General features: G+C 37.3%; 1 protein-coding gene across 1 annotated transcript; it reads right to left on the bottom strand.

Annotated features, from left to right (window-relative positions):
• Positions 1-916: 916 nt before the first annotated feature.
• Positions 917-15,372, bottom strand: LOC145270933 (nuclear valosin-containing protein-like). Its single transcript, XM_080126481.1, has 9 exons — positions 15,194-15,372; positions 13,049-13,122; positions 11,173-11,222; positions 9,685-9,787; positions 8,530-8,614; positions 6,472-6,996; positions 5,635-5,719; positions 5,043-5,107; positions 917-1,590 (listed from the first exon to the last, which is right to left on the bottom strand). The coding sequence occupies exons 1-9, from the start codon at positions 15,272-15,274 to the stop codon at positions 1,411-1,413; spliced, it is 1,248 nt and encodes a 415-aa protein (XP_079982607.1). The 5' UTR covers positions 15,275-15,372; the 3' UTR covers positions 917-1,410.
• Between the last annotated feature and the right edge of the window lie 7,727 nt (positions 15,373-23,099).

The following is a 23,099-nucleotide window of genomic DNA, read 5'->3' as shown; positions in this document are numbered from 1 at the left end:
AATTGAATACACGCTGGTATTATTTTAAATTAAGGCCCGTCTCACGTCCATATATAAGAAAATAATTTTTTTGTAGATTTAGGTGTGCTAAAACCGAATCTTAAAACCGTTTCCGTCGCAAAAAAATGATTTTCATGATATGAAGAAATTAGTTTTTCGAAAAGTAGTTGATCAGTTTCCATGTAAATTTAACTTAAAATGAGCACCCACTTTCTGGCCACCTTATAGATTTCATCCACTCTATATCTGTGCCTAAATCAAAACGCAGATTCCATGAACAAAGCTTCTTTCTTAGAACTGCACGCCTGTGGAACTCTGTTCCGTCTGCCTGCTTCCCTCCGGACTACAACTTGGATGTCTTCAAGTCCAATGTTAACAAATTCCTAATGAACCGCCCCCTTAAGTAAACATTTCAGCAAATCTCCTCACTAACGTAATGTACTTGCAATAACCCTTATCCCTGAGTGGCTTCCGGGCCTTGATAAGTGGTGATCACTGTGTAAAAAAAAAAAAAAAAAAAAAAGGTCGGTGTTTGGTCCGTCCTCTGCTTCTGTTGTCGTAAATCAAAGGATTCTTCAGCACTGATCAGGAGTACTGGTTAGATATTATGAAACAATGGCATAAACATTTCATAGATCAATTCTTCAGAAGTAGATGAATCTGTCATTGATGGCCACAAAAAGATCATGGAATTGGATGATTTGTCGACAAGAAAAGAAAAAGATCTTATATTGACCAGATCAACCCAGGCAAAGCACCTGGTTTGCAGAAGGAGAGAACATAAAATCAGCTCGTATTATTTAGATTCATCTTGAGTGTGATTTTCACGTTTCAGTCGATGTAACCTCCGACCTTCTTTAGGTGTATCTTGTCAAACTCGGGAATGTTTCTGTCGAACTCAGGAATTTGGACATAATTTCAAGTGGAACCCTTTATTTACTTCATAGGGGTAGCATGTTCTTGTTCCATCAGCCATGACTGGATAGTAACTCGCTATTAGGACCTCTATCCAGTCAAGAAAAAAAGTGTCCTCCAGATCTAAAATGCACAAATGCTCAACAATTATCGAAAAATAAAAACTATCTAGAAGATTCAGCAAACATGACAGCTGAAAGCCGACTCCAAATTTGCGACCCACGTAAAACCATGCTGGGTGTATTAATGTCTCATGATGACGTGCTGCACTTGAAAATTTGGAGAGAAAGTGGTCTGGTATTGGCAGGTAAATGTCTTTATAGTGCCTGCCTGCTTCTTCGGGACTGATCACCGTATTCGAGCGCGACGGAGTGTAAACATAGTTCCTTTGCTTTTATGCATGCGTGTGGTCACATTCACAACGTCGTGTTCCTACGCGTTTTTAATAAGGCAGAGATGTTTCAAAGTGGTGATCGCTGGAAATGTTCCTGCCTGTTAAAAAAATTTAAAAAACAAAGATTGTGATTTTTTTTTTTTTACCCCTGCAATGGCATTAGCCAGTAACGTCTTTCCGCAGCCTGGAGGTCCATGGAGTAAAAGACCTCGTGGAGGAGTGACACCCAGCTGACGATGGATCTCTGGATGTTTCATGTGGACCAGAATTTTGCATATATCCTAGAAAGATGAAAATAACAAAAAAAAAAAAATATCTTATTATATTTAGTTGTACAGGTCCGATGTTACCTGGGAACAAGTTGTGTTACAAATAAAACGTTTAAAAGAGAAAAGGGCATCCACCACTAGATTACGAAGTCTGTTTTAAACTCTGTCAAGGCATGATAAGGTCTTTCTAGCATCTCCTGCCTCCTCCCTTGAGGCTTGCATTTACTAATATCCGCGGGCTTAGAACTAACTTAGATGATGTTGAGTCATTTCTCCTTGTAAACACCCCGGATATCTTAGCATTAAGTGAAACTAACCTTCACTCCTCCATTCCCTCTAACCACTTTAACATGCCTAGTTATCTCCCACTCTACCGTAAGGATTCGGACAGACATATGCATGGACTTGGAGTCTATATTCGTAACACCCTCCCCCTGACTAGAGAAATAAAACTAGAATCAGAGGACCAGGCCTTTATGTGCTTCAGACTAAATATGCAACACAATATTAGCTACTTGTATTTTCTCTACCGCTCTCCCTCAAACCAAGACTGTACCCTAATAAACAAAGTCTCAGACAGCATAGATATAGCACTCTCCCTCGATACTAGCGCACAAATACATGTATTTGGTGACTTCAATGTCCACCACAGTAACTGGCTAGGATTCTCTAATCACACAGATGTAGCTGGTAGCGCAACACATAGCTTCTCTTTATCCCATTCCCTATCTCAGTTGGTTACATTTCCAACACGTTACCCAGGCCAGCATGATCAACATGCCTCACTTCTAGATCTCTTTCTGACAACGGTTCCCAATGACTGTATAACAAATGCCCACAGCCCACTCAGAAATGCTGATCACGCTGTGATAATGGTAAAAATCAGCCTAAATTCTCACCCTAAAACTGAAGACCCACTACTCAAAACAACGAGGTATTACAAAAAGGCTGATTGGGAAGCCATCAGGGAGCTCATCAGAGATGCCCCATGGCAAAATATCTTTACTCTTCCAGCGAAACAGTGTGCAAATGAGACCACTGAATGGTTCAAAACTGCTATTGAAACACATGTTCCCGCACGGAAATTCTATAGCAAGCCCCACTCTCCCCAATGGTTTACTTCTGCTTGTGCAGCTGCCATATGTCAAAGGCAGCATGCGTTCCGCAGATTCAACTGACATAAGTCCAGCTCAAACAAACAGAAGTTTATAGAAGCTAGAAATAATTGTAAGAGAATGATAGAGACAGCTAAGACAGATTACTCTGAAACCACCAGAAAGCGCATCGTTAAGCGTAGTTAATAATGGGCAGTCAACTATTCCCCCATTAACAAACAATCATGAGGTTGCTTGCACGGCAACTGACAAGGCTAATCTGCTTGCCAGTCGGTTTGCCTCAAACTCCACACTGAACTCGGTACACCACTCACTCCCATATTTTCCTCTGCGAACAGACGCCACACTAGACGATTTGAAAATCACCCCTTCTCAGGTACATGCTATTATAAAAAACCTAGACACCTCAAAAGCATGTGGACCAGATCTCATCCCGGCTGTGCTATTAAAAAAATGCTCTGCCGTGGTTGCTCCAGTTCTCTCCAAACTTTACAATAAATGCCTTAACGAATCTTGTTTTCCCGACTGCTGGAAAACTGCCTCTGTAGTACCAGTCTTCAAGAATTCTGGTGAAAGAACTGACCCACTAAATTATCGCCCCATTAGCCTCCTCCCGCTTTTCGCCAAAATATTTGAGTCCTTAGTTAATCAAGCCCTAGTCCAGTACCTAACAGCTGCTAAACTCCTGACTGACAAACAATATGGATTCAGGCAAGCCCGTTCAACAGCAGATATCTTAACTGTAGTTTCTGAACGTATATACCGTTCATTGGATAAAACAGGGGAGGGTAGAGCGGTAGCCCTCGATATATCTAAGGCTTTTGACAGGGTATGGCACGATGGTCTCCTAAGGAAAATTAGATCATATGGAATCACTGGAAGAATTCATAAAGTAATTAAATCCTTAAGTAATAGAAAAATCAAAGTTGTCCTCGACGGTCGTACATCCAAACAATATGACATAAATGCGGGAGTACCTCAGGAGTCTATCCTTGGACCTCTATTATTCCTGATATTCATAAATGACCTCCCTGATAAAATTGTTTTGGAGATGGGTATATTTGCCGATGACACCACTCTCTATAACAAATGAACACATATCCAAGGAAATGGCAGAAACACTAGAGGATGACCTCCAATCCGTAGTGGAATGGGGACAAAAATGGTTGGTCACATTCAATGCTGCTAAGTCTAAGCTTGTTTCCTTCAATAACTACAAGAAACCTTCTCTACCACCAATAGCAATGGCCAAGAACACATTGCCTGAAAGTACTTCTTTTAAACTCCTCGGCCTAACGTTTACAGGGAATATGAACTGGAATAGATACATTGAGAGCATTGCCAAGGCTGCTGCAAGGAAGGTTGGCTCCCTCTACCGTGCTAGAAAACTACTTACGCCTGACAGTATCCTATACCTCTATAAGGCAACCATTCGCCCATGTATGGAGTACTGTTGTCACATCTGGGCTGGTGCATCTGCTGCTTGTCTCTCGCTCCTGGACAGGGTTCAAAAGAGAGTCGCCAACCTGATAGGTCCTGAACTGTCATCTAGGCTTCAGCCTCTGTCCCATCGACAAACTGTGGCATCCCTCTGCCTGTTCTACAAATACTTTAATGGTGAATGCTCTGACGAACTGCAAACACTTGTACCTCCCCGACGTAACTACCCCCGACAAACCCGACAAGCTACTAAGTCTCATCCCTTTACAGTAGAGATCCCTAGGTGCAAGAAAGCCTTTTACTCCAATAGTTTCTTCCCCAGAACTGCTGGTCTTTGGAACTCCTTTCCGGGATTCTGCTTTCCCAACTGCAATGATATGCAGAAGTTCAAGTGTAATGTTAACAAACATCTTTCTACTCTTCTCCCTTCATAATGACCCAGCTAATTAAGTCCCTAATAGTAGCCCCCTGCTTCAAAGTGGCACTGTGCCTTGTTTGGAGTGAAAATTGAATAAAAAAAAAAAAAAAAAAAAAAAAAAAAGATGTTGCAATAATACTCCATCGTTGGCCGTACCTGGCTTTTATATAGGTAGAGAATTGCATCAGGAGTGAGATATCTACTAGAGCGGTAGAAGGATCCTACCATTTTTCCAGTGGCCTTGGCAATGGATTTGATGCATGTGTTCCATTTCAGATCAGGAGTAAAGGTCAAGCCTAGAAGTTTGTTAAAACATGGAGCCTCCCCAAGACGAGAGCCATTCATTTCAATTGATGCCAGATAGGGATCAGAGTGTTGATGATGTAAAGATAGAAGTTTGGTTTTAGATGTATTAAAAGTAACCAGCCACCGCTTTCCCCATTGTACCATAAGCAGCTACAAAGATGGAAATAAGTAAAATAATTACGTACCAATAAACACTGTTCATTACCTCCAACATCAGCAAAAGTTGTACTTGAAATCTGAAATCCAAACTCTAAAAAAAGACAAAAATAACATAAATTAAAACTCAATAATAAAGTAGAGATATTTCCGATAGTGTTCAATACTAAAATTCTTATTAGTAGAGCAAATATTTTATCATGTAATTTACACAAGCCAAATCTATATATCTATAAAAGCGAACGTGTCTGTGTACATTTCCCTACGCAATAACTCTGTCAATTTTTAGTCTACAGACTCGAAATTTGATATACAGGGTACTGAGATTTGGGAAAATCTATGTGATTGGTTTTGGGCCAGAAATTAAGCTGTTAAGGGGGTCAAAGTTCAACAATTTGACTGTTGACAACCCTACCAAACTCCTTCGACAATTTGGGGTCTACACACTTGAAATCTTAGATATAGGCTTGTATCTGGAGTTGGGTGCTTTCTGGAGCGATAAAATGATCCAATCATTTGTTCAACGACCTTAGCAATAGACTGGATATAAGTGTACCGTTTTAAGATGCAAATTGAAAGTTACTCTAAAGAGTTTTATTAAGAGTTAATCTTAAAACCTACCTTTGCTTTGTGTATTTTTATCTGGTTGTTCTTGCCGTGAACGTTCTGACAATCTCGGTCTTTTTGATGATGGAACATCTGCATCCTAAAAAAATAAATAAGCAGTATTAGTGGCTTTGTTTTTAATTGGAATTCACCACTTGTCTCTAACCTGAAGGATAAGAATTAACAAGCTGAGCATGTGGGGTCCCCCTTTCACAAGTGAAAAATTTACTTTTACCATGACTAATGTTTGTGCAAAATTTAAAAAAAATCCAAGTTGTGATCATTGAGTGCAAACGGATCAATTAAGAAAGATGGATAAATTAAGACCTGGCCAGAGATAGGTTATTTTCAAAGTTAATTTCTAAAAGTCGTCCGATACATACCAGCAACAACTGTCACTGATGCTGTTGTTAAGAAACTTGAATCTGAATGTAGTGTTAAACAGATAGATTCCCAGAGTTTGACAAAAAGATTCCCAGAGTTTGACAGAAAGATTCCCAGAGTTCGATAGAAAGATTCCCAGGGTTCGACAAAAAGATTACAGAATCCGACAAGACATACGTGAAGGTTAGAGATTATATAAACCATAACATTCAAGATGAGAACAGCAGTCCAAAGAATCCAAATAATATTAAAAACAAATCCTCATCTCAAAAATTCAGAAACGCAAAATCCTCAAATATTTTCAATACTTATCAATCATAATAATTTGCATGAAAGCGACACGTGCAAAATTACGATTAGTGAGATATCGACGGTAGGGGGATGAGGTCAAAGGAACTCAACAATCATGACATGAATGTATACGAAACTATAAGATCAAAGTAATAGAAATCCGAACATTATACCAACCTTGGACGCCTTCACGGCAGAGACAACTTCTGATGTCGCATTCTTTCTCCTCTCATTCGGTTGAGTTGGGGTTACATCATGAGCTGAGAACCTTTTGGAATCGTAAGCTTTCAGTCGATTTCCATCCACCATTTTGTTTTTGGTCAAATTTACATCATCTGCCAAATAAGAACGATTAGTATTGGATTTTTTGTTGTTAGAAGCCATATGTATGGGAGAGTGGTTCATTATGTAAGGAGTGGAAGAGGCGACTGGTGTGGACAAAGGGGTGAGAGACGGTTTGTGATGAGGGCTGGGTGGATGGGATGGTGTCTTCGAGGAACTAGACATGCCAGTGAGAGCAGAAGGGACCGACAGGGTCGGAGATGGGGCCGGAGACGAAACCCGCTTGCAAGGCGTGGAGGTTGGTAATGTCGGTTTTGAAACGTTTGTTTCATTTGGTACTTCCATGACGTTGCTGGATTTTTCCGTCTTTTTGTTATTCTGGTAGATGGAGGTCATGAAGTTGTTCATTGCGTTTGTGTCCTGCGGAAAATACGAAAACGTTAGGAATAGCAAATGAGAAATAAAAAAAAAATTTTAAATTAAAAATAAAAACTCAGGAAAAAATTATTATAGTAAATAATTTATATATATATATATATATATATATTCACAGACATACATATACGTATATATATATAGAGTAGAACTCCAGAATAAAGCATTAATAAATGGTAAGATGGTGAACATCTTAAAATTTGGAATATAGACTTTTGTCATTTATTTGTTATATGCTCTGTAATTACATTGAGCTTCATAAATTAAAGGATTGGTATATATAAAAGGAGAAATTTCCATATATATATATAATATAATATAAACCTGAACGTCTGTGTTGTGTCTGGTCACGAATAGGCTCCTATATGGTTGACTATTATAGAAAACTGATCACATATAATGATGTATCGAGACACAGGAATGGGTATGTTTGATCTGGCATAATGATGATTCATTAAAATTGTGGGGTCTGCATACGCGCCTGGTCCACAAAGTATGGAAATAAAAAATTTAAAAAGTAAAAAAAAAACGTTTACAAGTGTTTTTGATATAGATGTACATAATAATACTTTGATAAGTATGTTTTAACTTAAATAGGGATGGTATAATAAAATTGTAGGGTCTGCGTTCGCGCCTCGCCTCCATAGAATGGAAATAGGCACAAACTTTAATAAAGACTTTTCATATCTATCTGCGTAAGTATACTTTGATAATTATGTTTCAGTTTGAAGAAATATGGTATAATAAAATTATGGGGTGTTCGTTTGCGCTTGACCTCCATAGAATGGAAATATGTCACAAAGTTTAACAAGGTTTTTTAATATAGATCCACAGAATATTGTGATAAGTGTTTCAGTGTGAACAGGTATGGTATAACAAATTATGGGGTTTATCTATTTTATGTTTACTTTCATCATATTTTGCTTTGGTTTTGATACCCCAAATTCGAAGCTATCTCATTACAACCCTTCCTTTTGATAACCTATCATACTTTCATAAATCAGAGTCCATTTTCTGTAGGCTGTTTTTGAACCCAGTCAACGACGGGTACTTTTGCTAGTAATATATATATGTGAAAATAAGTTTCTTCAATTATACAATGCTGGCTACATGTATGTATGTATGTCTGTGTGTGTGTGTGTGTATATATATATATATATGTATATATATATATAGTAGAACCCCAGAATATGGCATTAATCTGTTCGCGGGTTGGAATCGTAAGGTGAAATCGCCGTATGGTGGAGGCTAAAAAAAAGTACATATCAAAAATTACAACACAAAATACAGTACAATATATAATACACATGTATATAATCAAATAACATTATAAATAACACTGTAAGGCGGGGCAAATACCGTAACTAGGGGCTTGAAAAACATTGTATTCCACATCGTAAACTAAAAAACAACGTATCCTAGGGCCACCGTATCCCGAGGTTCTACTGCATAGACATACACGTAGTCAATAAAGAAATGTTAACGCAAAAAGAAATGTCGATGTTAAAATGTGAATACCTTGTACATGACGTAATCAGCGTTGTCAGAGGAAAAGCTTTTCTCCGTTGTGTCGCTTTCGGCATCGATGCAATCCTCACTGTATCTGGAGAAGGAAGACGGAAAACCAAACATCAGATCAGAATTTCAAGTTCACACATAACTGGATAGATATTTAGATAACGTTTTTTTTCCCCTGATCGTATTGCAGTAACAAAGTGTCGTTATTTGATTGGACAAGCTAGCTAGTTAGTTATGATAGTCCATCCATCTGGGGTCCTGGATATGACCTAAAACTATATCTGATGGTGAGGCCCCCACCTTGCGGGCCTTGGGGAGTGTGGAACCACCCTTTAATTGCCATTGCTCCCAGGTCCACTCTGACCCTGTTAGGGTCCTAACTATGAGTTAAATAGAATCCGACTTAAAAAACAAATATACTCCATTAAATAATCGTTCCTCAAAATAACTAGATTCGGCATTAAATAACCTGAAAAACGTTGATATGCCGTAAAACAAAAACAACCAACCATCCATGTGGATGACGATGTCTCCATTTTTTTTTAAAAATTGACTCTATGTCTCCGTTGATGACTGTGAAGCCCGATGCGTCGTCTACACTGCTTTACACAGATAGAGCACGGGAAGACAGGATTTGAGTTTGGATGATGAGTGGTCGCCGCTCGTTGGTGTCTCAGTCTGCGACGTTCCATAGCTGCTCGCTCAAAAATTTAATGAAAACGTAAACGAATCTCTTAGTAAACGAGAGTTGCCTCCCTCTGCAAAATGACAAATTGCAAGTCCAATGTAAACAGATTGCAAACAGCGCTTTGTTATTTACATACCGTACTTCGGAGTAATTGCACCAAATCCAGGGGTAATTGCACCAACTAAAAAAAAAAGTGCTCTTTATATGCATGCTTGCCAAAAGAGTACTTTTAACTAGTTGGCGCCACTAATCCCGATGTATAAACACTTTTGCAGTTTTAACAAAAGAGCTACAATAATATCAGGGCGTCTCCATTCACGCTGAACATCTACAGAATGCCAACATCAATATATTAGATATGAAGCAGTCCCCTGTGGAATTTCTACAGGTCCCGCTAGTGTTAAAGAGTTATTTTATTAAAATAATCAATAATCAGTAATAATCAATCAATAACCAGTAATACTTACCGGAAACCACTCTTCTTACTAGCAATGTGCTTCTTTTCCAACTGACTCGTAAAATCATCCGCCTCTTCCGAAGATGGTTCATCCTTACAAATGATTTCGTAGGCTACGCAATAGAATTCAAAACAAATTTAAAAAAGTAGATAATTCTATATTCATAAAGTTAGGTAAGTGGTAGATAAATAGAAAAGCTAAAAAATGTTGACACACACACACACACATATAACAGTGAACTGCACGCAAGAGCATGCAGACACACCCACGCCCGTATATGGAAGAACGGTGATAAACACACAGACCCGTAAAAGTACTCGTAACAAGAAAACGATTAGTAAAGTAAACGATTAAATAATAAACAGGACAGCAAAAGTTTCATGGGCACGAGCTGCTAAAAACAGCCTATCCTGCCTTGACAGAGTACAAAATAGGCTCCGTGGCCTACTGGGTGATGCCCTTTTCTCTTTCTTGCGAGCCTGTCTTTGTGTTATCGTTACTACCATGGCAGGTGCTTGTCTGAGCTCCAATCTTTGGTCCCCCTCCCTCACCCGTCTAGCTGAAACCACTGTCAAAAATTTGCCCCACTCTTTATCTGTGCCAAAATCAAAACGTAGATTCCATAAACAAGGCTTCTTTCTTAGAAGTGCACACCTGTGGAACTCTGTTCCGGTTGCCTGTTTCCCACCTGACTACAACCTGGATGTCTACAAGTCCAATGTTAACAAATTCCTGATGAACTGCCCCCTTAAGTAAGACACTTTATCAGATCTCCAACACTAACGTACTGTACATGCAATAACCCTTATCTCTGAGTGGCTTCCGGGCCTTGATAAGTGGTGACCACCTTGTAAAAAAAAAAAAAAAAAAAAAGAAAAAGTTGACTTATGCAATTCTTGAGAGTATGTGTTTCGTAACACAAAATCAATCACTTAATTATTATATCAATCAGTGAATCTATTTTGCCCTTAACTCATCAGAAGAAATAGCAACAATTCATCCATGAAAAAAAATCCGAAAATTGGAAAAGAAGCTGTAAATACCTTATAACATGTTTACATTATGTCCTTTTGGAATTACACTGAGCTTCTTAAATAAGGATTAGTATATATTATAAGGAAATAAAGTATATTCTCACAAAAATACACGTGTGTACAGATCACGTTGACACATCGGTTCTTGCCAGATCACCGGAAGGTTAGGTGCTTTAGGTACCGCGCTGAGTCGTAGAAATTTCTAGGTTGATATCAATTTATTTTTTTTTGGCTCAATTAACACCCTTACACACACCTCGACTTTCTTTTTCGCCTTCGCGTCACGGGTTCAAGCCTGCCTACCTACCACCACTTTTTATTTTTTTTTTTTGCTCAACACACACCTCAAATTACAAAAAGTGCGTGCAATTCGTATCCTGATGAAAATAAAAAAAATTTAATGATTCACAAAAAATGCAATTCGTATCCTGATAGAAAAAGAAAATGGAAATGTACCACTAACCTCTTTCGACACTTTTCAAGAATGCAGTCCTTTTTTTCCTGTTATAATCTCTGAAAAAAATTAAATGTATAAATAAAAATAAATTAGGTACTTTGCATTTTACGATTTCGCTTGGCCACAAATATTAGAATCAAAACAATAAACGTCGGAAAAATCATAACGACAAATTACCTGTCATCTGGCTGATTTTCGTCTATGGTAGCGAGACAATGACCGTGGCTGATTTAGCGGAAACTAAGGTTTTAACAACGACTAGCGGGTGATCTGTGCGAATAGCAAAGATTGACTTTGAATAGAAAAGTTTGAAAGACGCATGAGGGTCAATGAGGCTGATCGGCAGAAGCTGGAAATCTTTAACAAGAATATCTCTGTCGCATCTTGCTGACCATGTTCCACCTTACCTCGGCTAGGGATGTTTATCCTGTGCCCCCAGAATTAACAGAGATCATACCATTCCTGTAATGATCTGGTTTCTGTTGATTGGAACCTTGAGGAGGCTTAAAGCTACTCAAATTCCAGTGAAGACCAATAGCCGCTGCCAACGAGAAATCGATGGTAAGCAGCTGTTGGGATAATGCAAATTTATTTGCAAATCTTATCAAAAGAGATGGAGAGTGCTGACATGTTGTCACTCAGCTTTCAGGGAACAGCGCAGGCTGTTTTCAAGGAGAAACTATGTGAAGGCTCCTTGTGAGCCAATAATAACGACAACAACACAGGTTCACAATTTTCAATTTCAGATATGCGGCCATGATTAAATGGACCCCTTCTATCTTACCTATTTTTACTGACATATGACGTCAGGCTTCGATGAAAATAGAGTACGTCTTTGTTCGGCCGTCTTCCCAGTAGTTACCTACTCCAGAGTGCCTCCCTGCCCCTCCTTTTTGAGAGAGGGTCTGAATTGCCTCCATATTAAACTGATTTATGCTGGGCCCCCAAAACCAACAGAGATTAGACCATTCCTGTAATGATACGGTTCCGGATACGATTTTGCAGTAGAAGTTTAGTTCTGTGCAGTTCTAGGAGGTCCACCCTTCCAAGCTTTGCCTTCTCTCTTTGAGAAACGGCTGGTTTATTGCTAATCACCGAGGCGCTCTTACCGGAGAATCCCGACAGGGCTGTCCAGGTGCCCCTCTTCGGGAGCACTGACTTCTCAATCCCATTTTCCGACCCTGGTGTCTAAGTTTTTGCAATTGGAGAGGACTAAACGCATTCTTTGCCAACATCTCAATCTTAAATTTCTGTCATGTTAAAGCGACGTCTTCAATGATTAGGCATGCAGCTCGTCACCTAAAAGGAGGCGCTAAAGGAGTTCATGAACAATTTTACATAAGGGAGATAATCAACCAAGCAAAAATAAGCATTTTTTTTTTTTTGCAAGAGATAATTTGAGACGCCAAACCAATCAATGGTACAATGAAACAATTCCAATCAAAAAAAACATCTTGTTCCCACAAGAGTATAGTCCCGGAAATTGCGGAGGTAGTTTTCAAAAAGGAAAAACACTAAGTAAAGATTCAAGGTCTTGGAACACATTCCACATGACCATACCAGCGTAACAGATTCACCCCCACCCCTCCTTTGTTTTTTTTTTTGTTTTTTTAACTTGGGAGTCATCATTTATGGCCATCTTCAAGTCTAATGCAAACAAGTTCTTGATGAGCCGTTCCACTTAAGTTAACAAATTTAACAAATCTCCACTACTGACGATTACTATGATTCTGATAATGTGCACTCTTTAACCCTTATCCTCGAGTGGCCTCTGGACCTTGATAAGTGGTGACTCCTATGTAAAAAAATAAAAAAAAGGATGAATCTAATACGCTGGTATGGTAAAAAAATTTTTAAAAATTCAAGTTTGATTTTCGCTTACCCATATGACGACTGCAGATCTCTGGCCATCGTGCCAACACTAAAACTTTTGCTTCTTCCATGACTAGACAAATACTGTCGAAACAAAAGAAACAGAAATCATTATCATATTCAGGGCTTTACATTTACTAGTGGTGGCCATAAAGTGAGTGATCATTATACGTTAAATTATTATAGAAAAGTGATCCCTCACTTTCTTTAAACTAACATTTCTTCATATCTTGGAAACTACTCGTTTGCTGGAATTTTAAACGTTATTTTCATTTTCAACATCCTCAAAAACTTATAAATGTCTTAATTTTCCAAGTTTTTTTTTTCTATAGTGTGGAAAGTCGATTGTCTGCCCCTTGCTGATCTTATATTCCAAACATTCCCAATAGGTGTCGCTAGCAGTGTATCATTCAAAAACAAGATGGAGTGAAGTTTTTCTTCGATAAAATGTTGCATAATATTTGATTTTCTTAAATTAAAAAAATACTTGATCGATTTACGTGATTTTTGGAATATGACATCTTCATGCAGTGACAAGTACGTACATTATAAAGATTTTTTTTCAGATTTTTATAGTAAAAAAGATTACTTGTGGATCATGCACCGAAAAACGCAATTTTACCCAATTTTTTTTTAATTGCTTAGAACTATAAATAACTTTCTACTCATTGATTTTTCGTCATTTTTGGATTATTACTATTTTCGCCGAAAATTTTTCGCCATGACAATTAAGTACGTAATATTGTTTTTGGTAAATATCCAGATACGCTACAACAGAACACCGCGCTCGTAACGTAAACGGAAGCTACAAAATAGTGGAAAGTAGTTCGTGGGTTCAGGGGTTAATACCATGCAAACGGTAAATTTGCCCCAAGTTTGACTATCAGATTCGTTGTCAGCGACCTCAATTACCTATATAAAAACAAATTAGAGTGGTCTGTGTTCTGTTGTAGCGTATCTGTATATTTACCTCGTTTTTGCTTAAAACAATTAAATAAAAAAAAACTTGATCTGTCGACTCTTAATAAGCATTATCAGCCTTATGTTCAATAACAATTTAGTAGTAAAATCATAAATTTGGATTTTCTTAGTTTAAAAAAACTAATGGATCGGTTTAAGTGATTTTTGGAATATGACATCTTCGTTCTGTATAGACTTTCGGTGCTTCTACAGAATTGGCACGAGATTTTGTAGTCGATAAATGGAGTTTTCAGATTAAAAAAAAAAAAACAATGGTCTCAACTGATTTTCTTGTCAATTCTAATAAGTTACAATGGTACCACCTTCCAAATTATACAGTCGAAATTACCTGAATATTACTGAATTATTAAAAAAAAAACTTTAATCGTGTTAGCAGGAGAAAAATTGCTGCTATCTTGTTTAAACAAAACGGAAAATTACCTCCCTTTTGAACTCTCCTGTGTCTTACGATCGTTTTCATCAAAGTCTATTGTTTATTTTCTTTAATAAATAATTTTCTACCTTATCGATTTTCGTAATTTTTGGATATAATCATCTTAAAAATACGAGGAATACGTAGATACGATTCTTTTCATGTGAAATTCAGGATTATGGGTACTAGTGCACTTATTGATCCGTGCTGAAATATTAACGTTATTATTTAAAAAGCCATTCTTAACATGGGGAGGGGAGGGTATTTTGTACCTATTGTATAATTTAACCTTACAATTGAATAAAAAAAAAACATATCATAAAACTTTTATTAAAATTGGAAATACGATTTAAAAAAATAGCGCTGATCAATCAGCAAGTGCACTAGTACCGGATTATGATTTTCGAAATTCCGTCCCAATAGTGTTTCCCGATTTTTCCGTGTTTTTTTTTTTTTTTTTTTTTTAAGTAAGTGTCATTGTGAATATACAAAAAAAAAAAAAAACAAAATAAAAGCACCGCGGTTTTATTTTGTTTTTAAGAGCCACTATGCTAGAAAAGAACGAACTCTCATTTATAAATGAATTCATACACAAAAGAAAACATCCTTATAATAAGGATGTTTTCAATAAGGCTTATTGATAATGTCGAAACATGTGCAAGAGAACACGTGTTCGCATTTTTAGTTGGTGATCGCGAGAAACGATTAGAAATTTTAAAAAATAAAAATGTTTTCTTTAAAAAAAAAAATGGCGTTGTTTACCTGCCGAATCCGTGGAATAAGTTTGGCATCTGCTAAATAAAAAGAATCTTTGCTGGAACCGGATTTCTTTTTTGAACTCATCCTAAATTTGGAAAAGATCGTATAAATTTAGAAAAATAAATAAAATCAAATAGGTTGTTTTAGCAAAATTATCTCCCTTTGACGGTGTTAGCCGAGATTATGTCCCTTATTAAAAATTGTCTTCATCCTATGTGTATTTGTGATTTAAAAAAAAAACAAGAGGCAACAATGCCACACTGCCAACACTCTACATTCTACAATCAAGAACATCTCAACTGCAAAATACGACGCACAGCTGATACAACTCTTCACTCCTTCTGTCTGTATGAGATCTTACAGGCTGCCGAAAGAACAGGTTTATCACGAATTAATATTTTTTTTTAATTCGTTAACTAACTTACACACAACTCAAGTAGATGTTGCTCATACAAGTCGATGATACGTCCTTGACAATTAGTTTGACCATATTGGTGGCCTTTTATCTATCAGGCTGTGATATTTGCTATGTTTAGAATGTCCACCCTTCCAGGTCTTGGCTTCTCATAGAGTTTTCTCTGCAACTTCTCTCCCTCTCACACACAGACGTGATGTTACTTGTCTCAGTCTTTTCTATAAATATTATTATTGCATGTGTTCTGTTCCCTGCTTCCTTTGTTCCAGCTCTTTGAATCGGTGGTCTAGTGGTCGTCACTAATTTGCTGTTTTGATGTAGCGACCACTACATACGGTCGAGTGTCGGCATTCTTGTCACTTTGAAGAAGAACTAAGTTTTGAAAAAGTTCAGTTTGAAATGGATTTTTGTTTACAATGCACGGCCCAGGTTGGCCGATAAGAATAGCAACAAATAATAACAATAATTATTATCTTCAAGTCTCTTCTTAAAGGGGCTTCTCCTTTAAGAATTTACAACTAGTTAATCGACAGTCGACACTTTCACTGAGTTATGCCAAACAGACGGACTGTTCCGCTGTATCACAGTGTGGCTAGACTAAAACTCATCAGAGAGTAATCTAATTTACAACTAGCTTATCGACGGTAGACACTATCAATGAGTTTACGTGTGTGTGTGTGTGTGTGTGTGTTACGTTAACATTCGAAATGTTGATTTTAAAAGCGTTCAGGTATGCTGAAAACGAATATCGCAAGGAAAATTAGCAGAGACAAATAGTTTTGTTGCTAGTTTTATTAATGCGTGTATTTTGAAATGTAAATCACTGGCGACCATGTTTAAACAGGCGGCATATGGAAGGGGCCAACCCTCAGTTTGTTCAGGTATGCTGAAAACGAATATCGCAAGGAAAATTAGCAGAGACAGATAGACAGACTACTAGTTTTGGAGCTAGTTTTATTAATGCGTGTATTGTGAAATGTAAATCCCTGGCGACCATGTTTGAATAGGGGGCATATGAAAGGGGCCAACCCTCAGTTTGTTCAGGTATGCTGAAAACGAATATCGCAAAGAAAATTAGCACAGACTGACTATAGATTCACCATCATAGTATTGAAATATTTTTTTATTTTATAAAGGAATCACTACTTATCAAGCCCCAGAGGCAACTCGAGGATAAGGGTTAAAGTGTGTACAGTAGTCAATTGGACAATATCATAGTAATCGTTAGAAGTGTCAATTTGGTAAATTGGATTACTTAAGAGGAACGGCTCATCAAGAACTTATTTACATTGGACTTGAAGACGACGAAGTAAAAATATAAAGTTGAAAGAACTAGCGAAAAATACGATTTTTACGATGCCTTTCAAATCGTAAACTGCCTGTTTACATTTTTTGCGTTTAAAAAGTGTAAAAAAAGAGCAAACCTTCAGAATCCTAAAAAGATCTCCCGGGAGCATTTTTGCAACATGAAAAATATACAAACCAAAATAAAGAGAGGAGAGGCCACCCTATTTTGGTGAAACGCACGCACGCACACACGCATACACACACACAAACGCACACATAAGCACGCATGTCACCAAGCTAAAGAAGAGAGAAAGTGGGTGAAGGAGAGAAAAGGATCGTGTTCTCTGCACTGCACGTGCCGGGGTCAAACAGAAGTTAAATGAAATCGATTAAAAATGGCTCCACAAAGTTGTGTCTGAACTTTTTATTCTATGAAACTTAAGATTAATAAAACGAAATAATCGTGACCCGTGGAAATTCCACGGCGAATATTTCGCATTCAATAAGAACAAAACGAAAAAGTAGTGAACAAATAAATATATAAGAAAATGAATGTTACCAAAGGCAAGATAAGTTACCCTTCTACCTACCTAGATCACATTTTTGTTGTTTTAACTTATTTTAAAACGTTTATTTAACACAAACAAAAGTAGCGCACAGTTTTAAGTTAGAACAATAAAGAAAATGTCTGACATTTTACAGTCATCTTGTGAGACTCGATAATCGCTCCAAACTCGAAAATTAAGCAAAATACTGGTAGCAACACATCCAATAAATGTCAGCAAACGAACATGTTTTCTTTTTCACATTAGCGAAACTCTTATCAGAGCAAAAGCGAAAATGAGAAGCAAAAACAAATGAAGAAGTCGGTTTTTATCGTTGAGCACAAAAACAAAAACAAAAAGAGTATCTAATCTAATAGGCCCCGTGCTATAGGTCAATCTCCAAAGTCTGTCCCATCACCTCAGTGTTGCATCCAGTTTGTTCAGGTATGCTGAAAACGAATATCGCAAGGAAAATTAGCACAGACAGACTACTAGTTTTGGAGCTAGTTTTAGTTAATGCGTGCATTTTGAAATGTAGATCACTGGCGCCCATGTTTGAACAGGCGGCATATGAAATGGGCCAACCCTCAGTTTGTTCAGGTATGCTGAAAACGAATATCGCAAGGAAAATTAGCAGAGACAAATAGTTTTCGAGCTAGTTTTATTAATGCATGTATTTTGAAATGTAAATTACTGGCGACCATATTGGAACAGGCGGCATATGAAACGGGCCAACCCTATCTTTGTTCAGGTATGCTGAAAACGAATATCGCAAGGAAAGTTAGCACAGACAAATAGTTTTCAAGACAGTTTTATTAATGCGTGCATTTTGAAATGAAAAGGAAAACTAGCACATCAAAGTATTGAAATATTTTTTGTTTTACAAAGGAATCACTACTTATCAAGGCCCAGAGACCACTCGAGGGTTTAAAGAGTGTGCAGTATGGGACAATATCATAGTAATCGTTAGAAGTATAAATTTTGTAAATTGGATTACTTAGGAGGAACGGCTTATCAAGAACTTGTTTACATTGGACTTGAAGAGGACGAAATAAAATATAAAATTTAATGAACTCGCTAAAAATATTTTAACGATGCCTTTCAACTCGTAAACTGCTTGTTTACATTTGTGTACATTTTTCGAAGATAATAAAAAGTGTAAAAAAAAGTAAACGTTTAGAATCCTAAAAAGATCTCCCGGAAGCATTTTTGCAACATAAAAAATATACAAACCAAAATAAAGAGAGGAGGAAACCTACTCAAAAATATGGTTTATTACATCGCTTAAAATAAAGAAGAATCGGGGCCTCCAATAATACGATAATTTGGTGGGGAAGCAAATTGTGTTCTTTTTTCTAACTTGGTTTTAAAAAGTTTTTATTGCTAACATTTATTTTCATGAACTCTAACCACACCTCACAACCCTAATCCGGCCGGTCGGGAAAAAGTTTTTACTTTTTTAAAATTTTGTTGAAACCGACGAAATGAATTTTAATTTAAACTTCGTTTGACGTTGGCACGTCGCACGCACGCACGCACACACACACACACACACACGCACGCACGCACGCACGCACGCACACATAAGCATTCGCTTGTCACCGAGCTAAAGAAGAGAGAAAGTGGGGGAAGGAGAGAAAGGGTCGTGTTCTCTGCACTGCACGTGCCGGGGTCAAACGTAAGTTTTAAAAAATGGCTCGACAAAGTTGTGTCTGAACTTTTTATTCTATGAAACTTAAGATTAATAAAACGAAATAATCGTGACCCGTGGAAATTCCACGGCGAATATTTCGCATTCAATAAGAACAAAACGAAAAAGTAGTGAACAAATAAATATATAAGAAAATGAATGTTACCAAAGGCAAGATAAGTTACTCTTCTACGTACCTAGATCACATTTTTGTTGTTTTAACTTATTTTAAAACGTTTATTTAACACACACAAAAGTAGCGCACGGTTTTAAGTTAGAACAATAAAGAAGTGTCTGACATTTTACAGACATCTTGTGAGACTCGATAATCGCTCCAAACTCGAAAATTAAGCAAAATACTGGTAGCAACACATCCAATAAATGTCAGCAAACGTTCGAACATGTTTTCTTTTTCACATTAGCGAAACGCTTATCAGAGCAAAAGCGAAAATGAGAAGCAAACACAAATGAAGAAGTCGGTTTTTATCGTTGAGCACAAAAACAACAACAAAAAAAGAGTAATCTAATAGGCCCCGTGCTATAGGTCAATCTCCAAAGTCTGTCCCATCGCCTCGGTGTTGCATCCTTGTTTACAAGTACTTTAATGGGATGTGCTCTAATGAACCCATACCACCTCGACGTACAATGGCAAAATTACAGCGGTTCGGTTCACGACGGTTCACTGCTGGGGTCCCTAAAGGTCGGAAATCCTTCTACTCTGATAGTGTTTACTTTACGCAGACTTGCTATCGTATAGAAAAGTCGGTACTTAGTTGGATACGGGGTAATATTTAAAGATAGCGACCAGAGAAAAAAAATAGTCAAAAGGTCGCAACCAGGTTAAAAAATAGTAAAATAGTTTTATTTTGCTTTTATTAATTATTAATAAACGAATGAATCATTTCTATTTAAAATCCATTAAGTATTATGCATGCAAAACTTAAAAAACAAAACATGTTTCTAATGCATCAACATTATGTGAACAAGCTAAATCTAAACTAAATGAATTTGACCTGATGTCGAGTTTATCTAAAAGCGATACTCGATTTTTCACTCGGAATTATTCCTCGTTCAATTCAAGTTTCACGACATATTGATTACATTGTTAGATGACAGTACAAAGAATAGATTTCTAAATAATAATGTTTTTATTTCGGCACGGTAGCACAACTGCATAGGATGCATATATTTTTTCAAGGAGAGGTTGGATGTTTATACTACGCTGGGGTAGGTCGTAAAAATAACCGTTTTTTTTCCTTCATTCTGACCAAAGACCATTTGCTGCTAACCTCTCTCTCTCTCTCTTTCTCTCTCTCTCTCTCTCTCTCTCTCTCTCTCTCTCTCTCTGGCTTCTCCGTGCTCCTGTTACGAAGTTTATATATATATATATATATATATATATATATATATATATATATATATATATATATATATATATATATATGAGAGATGGAGACAGAAAAGGAAAGGGGGGAGAAGGGAGAGAGAGAGAGGGAGGGAGACAGAAAGAGAAAGAGGGGCAAAGGGGGGAGAAGAGAGAGAGAGAGAGAGAGAGAGAAATATGTGTGTCTACGCTCTCCGCCATCACGTCAACGAGGAAGGGAGAAGAAACGGAGACAGCTGAGAGGCACACACTCTATATAAACGCACACATACACACATACTTGCATAAACACACATACACGCACTCGCATAAACACACACACAAATACTTAAACACACCAACACACAAAACACGAATCATTACTCTGTGTTTGTGTGTGTGTGTGTGTGTGTGTGTGTTTCGCTCCCCAGCTTTCTATATCATCTCCGTTTGACAAAGTTTTAATATTCAATACATTAAATCAACAGCTATAATTTATATGAATCGTCCTTGTATTTAGCTTGACTTTCTCAATTCAAATTGAGATTCGCCATTTTGATCCCAGGCAAAGAACAATTTTATTAGCGTAATGGTGCGAAGATCGGGGTGGTGACAATAAGTCGAGTGTCGGCATTCTTGTCACTTTGAAGACGAACTAAGTTTTGGAAAAAGTTCAGTCTGAAATGGATTTCTGTTTACAACGCACGGCCCAGGTTGGCCGATAAGTCTTCAAGTCTCTTCTTAAAGGGGCTTCTCCTTTAAGAATTTACAACTAGTTAATCTACAGTCGACACTTTCACTGAGTTATGCAAAACAGACGGACTGTTCCGCTGTATCACAGTGTGGCTAGACTAAAACTCATCAGAGAGTAATCTAATTTACAACTAGCTTATCGACAGCAGACACTTTCACTGGGTTTACGTGTGTGTGTGTGTGTCTGTGTGTGTATTTCGTTAACATTCGAAATGTTGATTTTAAAAGCGTTCAGGTATGCTGAAAACGAATATCGCAAGGAAAATTAGCAGAGACAAATAGTTTTGGAGCTAGTTATATTAATGCGTGTATTTTGAAATGTAAATCACTGGCGACTATCTTTGAACAGGCGGCATATGAAAGGGACCAACCCTCAGTTTGTTAAGGTATGCTGAAAACGAATATCGCAAGTAAAACTAACAGAGACAAATAGTTTTGGAGCTAGTTTTATTAATGCGTGTATTTTTAAATGTAAATCACTGGCGACCATGTTTAAACAGGCGGCATATGAAAGGGGCCAACCCTCAGTGTGTTCAGGTATGCTGAAAACGAATATCGCAAGGAAAATCAGCACAGACTGACTATAGATTCACCATCAAAGTAGTGAAATATTTTTTTATTTTATATAGGAATCACTACTTATCAAGTCCCAGAGGCCACTCGAGGATAAGGGTTAAAGTGTGTACAGTAGTCAAAGACAATATCATAGTAATCGTTAGAAGTTTAAATTTGGTAAATTAGATTATTTAAGAGGAACGGCTCATCAAGAACTTATTTACATTGGACTTGAAGACGACGAAATAAAAATATAAAGTTGAAAGAACTATCATTTTAATGATGCATTTCAAATCGTAAACTGCCTGTTTACATTTTTTTTTACATTTTTCGAAGATAATAAAAAGTGTAAAAAAAAGAAAACCTATAGAATCCTAAAAAAGATCTCCCGGGAGCATTTTTGCAACATGAAAAATATACAACCCAAAATAAAGAGAGGAGGCAACCCTACTCAAAAATATGGTTTATTACATCGCCTAAAAAAAGAAGAAGAATCGGGGGCTCCGTGGGGAAGTAAATTGTTTTCTTTTTTCTAACTTGGTTTTAAAAAGTTTTTATTGCTAACATTTATTTTCATAAACTCTAACCACACCTCACAACCCTAATCCGGCCGGTCGGGAAAAAAGTTTTTATTTTTTTAAATTTTGTTGAAACCGACAACACACACACACACACACACACACACACACACGCACGCACGCACGTACACACATACACGCACGCACGCACACATAGGCATCGCTTCTTGTCACCGAGCTGAAGAAGAGAGAAAGTGGGGAAGGGGAGTAAGGGTCGTGTTCTGTGCACTGCACGTGCCGGGGTCAAACAGAAGTTAAATAAATGGCTCGACAAAGTTGTGTCTGAACTTTTTATCCTATGAAACTTAAGATTAATAAAACGAAATAATCGTGACCCGTGGAAATTCCACGGCGAATATTTAGCATTCAATAAGAACAAAACGAAAAAGTAGTGAACAAATAAATATATAAGAAAATGAATGTTACCAAAGGCAAGATAAGTTACCCTTCTGCCTACCTAGATCACATTTTTGTTGTTTTAACTTATTTTAAAACGTTTATTTAACACAAACAAAAGTAGCGCACGGTTTTAAGTTAGAACAATAAAGAAGTGTCTGACATTTTACAGACATCTTGTGAGACTCGATAATCGCTCCAAACTCGAAAATTAAGCAAAATACTGGTAGGAACACATCCAATAAATGTTAGCAAACGTTCGAACATGTTTTCTTTTTCACATTAGCGAAACTCTTATCAGAGAAAAAGCGAAAATGAGAAGCAAAC

The sequence above is a fragment of the Euprymna scolopes genome, chromosome 46 (genome assembly GCF_053919585.1).
Source record: "Euprymna scolopes isolate OS-2025 chromosome 46, ASM5391958v1, whole genome shotgun sequence".
Taxonomy (NCBI): domain Eukaryota; kingdom Metazoa; phylum Mollusca; class Cephalopoda; order Sepiida; family Sepiolidae; genus Euprymna; species Euprymna scolopes.
Note: the sequence above shows the minus strand (reverse complement) of the source record. Positions and strands in the feature narration are given on the sequence as shown.

Excerpts from the sequence above, each read along its gene's own strand:
- LOC145270933 (XM_080126481.1), bottom strand. The coding sequence starts at position 15,274 with ATGAGTTCAAAAAAGAAATCCGGTTCCAGCAAAGATTCTTTTTATTTA. Across the intron at positions 5,108-5,634 it reads TAAAAATACACAAAGCAAAG|AGTTTGGATTTCAGATTTCA; the intron begins GTAGGTTTTAAG and ends GTCTTTTTTTAG. Across the intron at positions 1,591-5,042 it reads GTAATGAACAGTGTTTATTG|GATATATGCAAAATTCTGGT; the intron begins GTACGTAATTAT and ends TCATCTTTCTAG.